Below are 6,617 nucleotides of genomic sequence, written 5' to 3'. Positions count from 1 at the left end.
TACAATTGTTGCTCATTAAAGATTAATTCAGCTCTATGCCCCACTACTCCAACACCTCCTGTTCCTCAAACAACCCCCCACCCACTTCTCCTACACACACACCACTACCACTATTCCCATTCTGGATGATTCAGCCTCCTCTCTGATCTCCCCCCGCCCCCTTGAGTGCCCCCTAAAGCCCACAGGTCTGGCCAAGAGCAGACCCCAGACCAGATACCCAGAGAGGAGACGGGATGAAAAAAGCCTCCCCTTTGAAGTCTGTGAAAAAGTCGATGGCCTCTTTCATGACCACCCGTCTTTCAAGTGCATGCTGTGGAGGGGGGCCCTGGCAATCCACCCCTTCTACTGTTAAAGATAGAGAGAATGAGACAGAGAGTGAAACTGAGGATGGAAAATGGCCAAGCTAGCCTTTAACATTCTTTGGCAGCATATACACAAGGGCCAGTGAATCAGAACTTGAGTGGGTTCCTCCTGATTTAGGCATTCATCTCGCAAAATGTTGGAAAATCAAATCACTTGTGTAAGTTGCAAAGGGAACCCCAAGACCTTTAGACTTCGAACAGACTCCAAGAAGCACAGGTGATCAAGAATTAACCTGAAGGCTTTTAAATTCCCAAGGACAAACCCAGTGAGCTGTAAAAGTCTTGCAATAAAATCAGAGATTCTCAGTACTCATTGGCTTCGTCACCAAATCCGACATCCCAAGAAGCTAAGGACTGAACTAGAAACTCCGGCAGGCCAGGAGGCAACCCAAAGACCCTTAGAGGCCAGTAGTAATTCAAGGACCTTCAGAACCCGAGGCACATAAACCCATTATCCCCAGATGTTAAAGAACAACCCCAGAAGTCCAAAAACAAAAAACCCAGGAACAGGAACCAAACTGAAGATCCCCAGGAGATGAGGAGCACACTTTAAGCACACCAAGGGTCCAGAAAAGAATCCTAAAATCTTAAGAACTTCAGGAACAGAACAAAACCTAAGAACCCCTAACAGCTCCAGGAGTGATCCTGAAGAACCTTGTTGGAACTGAGAAAACTGTCAGAAGAGTTTGGCATGGGGAGGACATGGGATCACACACTGAGTTGGACACAGACAGGAGTGTCTGCACTGGGGAGGGGAGCAGGTGAGGGAGGTTGGCGGGTTTCACGACTATGCATGTGTCCAGGCAGACACACAGTACGCATGTTTGCATGTGACCCTGAAGGACTGGCACTCAATCGTGCACTCAAACAGAGCACTGAGTGAGTCCCCAGACACTTTGCACACTCACTGGTAGGAACACAATTTTATAAGCAACCTGTGAACCTGTGGGATGCCACATCATCATCATCATCATTATTATTATTATTGTTCTTATTCATAGCATTATTAATTATAACTAGTATCACAACATTCAAACAAGCTTTGGCCTTGGCGTTAAGAGCCGACCACAGAGACATTTGCAAGAGTAAAGAAATCCCCATTATTTTCCAAAAAAACAAACAAAACAAAGGCCAGGCCTTAAAGATAGAGAGAGATAACATCACTGGGTGGGCTGGGCTGGATCGGGCTGGGATCGGATACAGGGTTTAGGAATTCAGGCCGTACATTCAGGGAGGCAATATTTATCTTTGGTATTACGATGGGAATCTACAGCTAGAAGTGCCCATCAGAAAAAGTCTTCAGTTTCACACAGACATACAGAGCGTTGTTAAATAAATACTTACAGTATATCGATAGCATAAATAAATAACCAAATAAATAGAGAGAGAGAAAAGTAAAATGGAAAACCATAAATACACAAATGCAGTAAATACGTTGATCAGATCAGCAATTGCAGTTGAAACGTTCTTGGTTTGATTAAGCATGTGGCTACAAGGAGGTGTGTTAAAACCTTTCCCTTGTGGACCAAAAAAATGACCTTGTACATCAGCAGGACTAAAACAAACTGCCCCGCACTTCCAACAGGTTTCTATAAATAGAGCGATGTGCTTGAAATCTGTACAAAAAGGGTTGAAAGAATCACATTCCTCCATTTTCTAGACATCTGTAAAAAAAAGATTTCGTAATGGAGCAGAGGTGTGTACAGTTGTTTGGAAATGAGTGAAAAAAATACTACAATGTCACTGTACATTGTGTCAGGCGTACCTCTTCCCCACAGAACCTTTGTGTTCAAAGGTAGCTTTTCTTTCTTTTTTTTGGCTTAATTTTGCGTCAAAAATGGCTGTGGAGCTTTCATTTGGAAGCTCAGTGAGAGTCCTAAAGCTAGACGTTTGCTCCAACCAGTCTGTTTCTACCTCCTACTTGTGTTTATTGATTCTGTCCTGGTGTACGGCAAGATGCACTGCGGTTCCCCCTTGAGAACTCTGATTCATTCAAGGCAGGCTGATCTTCACAAAATACATGGTGTTGTTGGTAAATGATTGAGAGCTGGGAGTCACGGACGATACAGACCCTCCTGATAATCCCAGGCGCCAAACTTGGAACAATGCCATACAGTACAGGGAACCATCACCATGGAAACAAATGCTAAGAAAGGGAAATTTGATTCTTCAAAAAAAAAAGAGAAGTTAAAAAAATGCCTCCTCTTCCTCTTTCACCTTGATTCTTGAGGAAAATAAGACCATAAGAACACAGGGGGAGGATTAACATCTTTGGATGGACACTTTTGATTAAGAAGTTACACAACGGAGCTCCCCAGATGTGAGCAAATGGCACCTCTTGATTCTTCACGTTTGGAGAGATGACTATAAATTTGAAGGTACACCAAAATATGCTTCCTCCTGATTTGTAATACCCTCATTATCTCTAATCTACATAATCAAAATAATGCAATGAGATGGTTTCTATGTAAGGGTGTGACTCTTCTTTGAGTCAAATCATCTTTGCACCCTTGACTATACAAGCAGGACCTCACATCCTGCAGTCATATCACTCTGGGTATCGCCCCTTCCATTTCAAGGGAGCGATCAACTTTGGTTTGAGAAAATGCTTCATCTTCATAAAATCATCTATAATAGCTGGCTCCGTCACTCCTTCTGATAACGAGGAGGACATGTATTACGGCTGATCTCTGCCTAGACCAGTCTATGTGCCCCCTTGCTCCCTCAGCACCCTCCCCCACCACGCCTCCTGTCATCATGCCGTGCTGCAGGACACTGCGGAGGAGGAAACGCTGGAGCCTGAGGAACCTGTGGAGGAGGGACGGCCCTCGTCTGCCCACTTGTTGAGGTTGCGTCGGCGGGCGTTCATGAAGAAGTTGCTGACAGTGGAGAGCTCCAGGCCCAGCTGCTGGGAGATGGTGACCTGCAGCTCTTTGGTCGGGCGGTGATTCTCCCTGAAGATGGCCATGAGCGTGCGCCGCTGCAGGTCCGTGAACACCAGCCTGGTGCGCTTTGGACCCTGGTTGCGCTCCAGCTTGCTCTGCTCCTGCTCCTTCCGCTTGCAGGCTGCAGGCAGATGGACAAAAGATAACTTAAAAAAGGACGGGAGGAAAAGCGTTAGCTATTAGACTGGCTTGCTAACTAGGACAAATGGATTAAGCTGAGGGAAAGTGGATTTGTTGAAAGAAAACAGATTAGCTAAGCAACTTTGATTAGTTACAAGAGATGAATCAGCAACTTGTTTCACTGGGCTCTAAAAGAATCAAGATGTTCAGCCTATCACATCTTACTGTCAGTGAGCTGCTGTGAGGCTGCTGAGATAAAACAAACCACTGCATCCAGGCCAAAACGCTTAAGTTTTCCATCATGGTTTTCATTATGCTTTTCCTTCTCCTTCTGAAAAACAGTCTTAGCGGCAAAGTGCAGAATCTGGTGTCCACTGACAGTGGCATCCAGAAGAATAATCACATTGTAACATATAGATGGTAGTTGCACAGTAAAGCTCTCATTTTGCAAAAGAACCAGTCATCCAAACTAATCATTTTCAAGCAGAATTCACATGCTTGCTCTTGTGCTGCAGTGTAATTCTGGTAACTTAAATCTGTTCTTATGGATGCCCTTTACTGCTCTGTGTATGTTTTACACTTTAAGCAGCGATATGCATTCAGAAAGAAGACAACAGAGTGAGAGACAAATGCCAGAAACATCAAAAGATGCCATTAAACTACAGATTAATCAAAAAATGAAACTGATTTTTTTTATTGCATTTAATAAACTGATTGCTGGAGTTGCCACATTTCAGTCTGTCTGCTTACTATTTCAACAATGTGATCCACATAAATTTGGTCATATTCAGACTTTCTGAGCAGCAATGGGATGATGAAGTCTAATTTGTTTTTTAATGTCAGTCTTGCCTACATCAACCATTAACAACAAACTCAAGGTCTGGGTCAAACACCACTGTAGCAGCGGCAGCCCGCTCAATTATCTAATCAATATTTCCTCACAAAAAGTCTGAAATAAAAAAAAAAAAAAACTGCAAAAATAAATAATAAAAAAGCCAGTTTTGTTCGGTGAGGAAGAAAAATAGCCTGGTGTGTGTGGGTTGAGCTCAGATCCATTTTGAGAACCAGACGAGCATTTTGAATTGCATATCCATCGCTGAACCCTTCACCTCTAACATGCTGTAATTCTGTATTTACAGGAAACACAACACCAACCTCTGTGTACCGAGCCAACTTCCCCTCCCCTCCCTCCACCTCTCATTCTCAGTCCATCTCCCTCTGCTTCCCTTCTTCCCTTTCCCTTAGTGGATGCTTCAACATCATTAGTTTCTCATAAAAGTCATTTACATGTGGCGGCACTGAGTGAATAATAATCACTTTAGGAGGAACTAATTTATTTTCTATTAAAGGTGGGTTACGTCAGGGGTGAGTGAAACAAGCAGACTCGGCATTGCCCAGGGTGTTTAGAAGCCTTAAGTGGACTAAAACATATTTGGGGGAGTCATGCAATTACCTAAATGCACACTTTTAAGAGGTTTCAATCAGCACTGTGCTCTTGAGCGACCGTTTTGCTGATGGTATCAAATGTGTTTCTAAGGGTAAGCACTGGTGTATCCGCACACAACACAGTCACACTAACGCACAAATAACACACTATGGGAGGGCCAGGGGATCGGTGCTGAGAGCAGACTTTTATTACATAGTGGCTAGGGAACCGGAGGCAAAAGTGCATTTCCTTTTTCTTTTGTTTAGCTTTATTATTAAAACAATAACTTTAGCTGAAGCAATTTATTTGCACTTCAATTCAAATTGAAATTTGGGGAAACACTGAAGTACTGAACGAGAACAGCCTTCACTGGAAGAAAAAGTTGTTGTTTTTTTGAGTCCTCAATGTCTCATTTTTCCATAAGTTAGAAAATCTGCCACAACACTAAGATTATTTTAATGTGTTCAAGTACTGATATTTTCAAAGAAGACATAAAAGTCAGACCACAGTAGAATCAAGGAAACTGACACTTTATTTTGAACACTTGAAATAATCTGTTTTCTAGTGGAAACCGTTGAAGCAGTTTTCCTGTGCTGCCAGATCTCTTCCCTTGTTTTAAGAAAACAAGGTTTATGGAACTCTATTATTGACAAAAATCACTTGATTAGGTGGATATCAGCTGGCAATAACCTCAAAATCCTACTTTCAACCCCTATTACACAAACACACTCTACAAAGATATATTATATAAATCACAGATGCTGCCTTTTGCCCTCAAAAACAGCACTGACATGTCCAATTGATTGGCTTACATCTTCCCATTGAGAAACATCTCACACAGCGAGGGCTGCTGTTGATGTTTACTGTATGGCCGCCTCTCTACTCCTTAAACTTACAGTGCCACATGTCTTTCATTAGTGGAATGCTTGAGAAGTAAGCATGACCTTACTGGTCTCCTTTCCACACGACAGCCATCACAACAGCAGCATCAGAGCCGGGGCCAGAGCTGTGTGGGTATGTGGCACTGCCTCTGACACCCAGGAAGCTGGACATGAATGAATCTGGCTTTGAATCCCCTGCATACTTCCTCCTCTAAAATCATTATCTGAGGGAACTGTTTTGACTCGGGGATGCTCTCTGGTCAACATGAGATTACAGGGGCCTGTTAGCTTTTAGGTATCCAGAGCTCGTTTGCATTTCTGAGAGTTATCGAACCACGTCTCATTAAAATCTGAACAGGCTGAGATGTCAGTGGCATGTCAATATCACTACAACTGATTTTTTTTTTTTTTTTTTGCTGTTTTTCACAGGCATTACACCATCCCCCCATCAATATTTCTGAGCTGGGGGTTGGGAGGTGGTCTGCAGCTATAGAAGGTATATAATGTACAGTGGTGCCCTCTCAGCTCATGTAGTAATGAAAGGAATGACATGATAGTGCAGGCAAGCGTGCTTGTAGTGGGGATTTATGGTTTGCTGGAGAAGTCGGGGTGTCCCACCACTCTCCTCCTCCTCCTGCTTGCCCCCATCCCGTCCCCAGCTCTCTCCCTTACGGACAATCATAACGTCGACCATTAAGTAAATGCTTCCTTATGCTGTAATCATGTGTAAAAGGCTCACAATTACCATGCTATAAATCCCCGGTGCTGGGGCACCTCCTGGAGACATAAATATTCCCCTATAGGCTTCTTATGATCGTGGGAACAGCCCCTAATCATGATGTATGCCCCTGTCTCGTGTTGCTGAAATGTGATCGAAAGCCCT

The 6,617-nt window shown here is 43.4% G+C and overlaps 1 protein-coding gene across 1 annotated transcript in view; it reads right to left on the bottom strand.

Moving 5' to 3' along the window:
- Positions 1-69: 69 nt before the first annotated feature.
- Positions 70-6,617, bottom strand: part of onecutl (one cut domain, family member, like) — an 11,625-nt gene continuing 5,077 nt past the window's right edge. The window contains exon 3 of the mRNA XM_020615485.1: positions 70-3,428. Coding sequence (XP_020471141.1) covers positions 3,118-3,428 — 311 coding nt within the window. The 3' untranslated portion in view covers positions 70-3,117. The remainder of the gene's footprint in view (positions 3,429-6,617) is intronic.

The sequence above is a fragment of the Monopterus albus genome, unplaced genomic scaffold, assembly GCF_001952655.1.
Source record: "Monopterus albus unplaced genomic scaffold, M_albus_1.0 scaffold166.1, whole genome shotgun sequence".
Classification (NCBI taxonomy): Eukaryota; Metazoa; Chordata; class Actinopteri; order Synbranchiformes; family Synbranchidae; genus Monopterus; species Monopterus albus.
The sequence above is the reverse complement of the archived record's forward strand: the minus strand, read 5'-3'. Positions and strand labels throughout refer to the sequence as shown.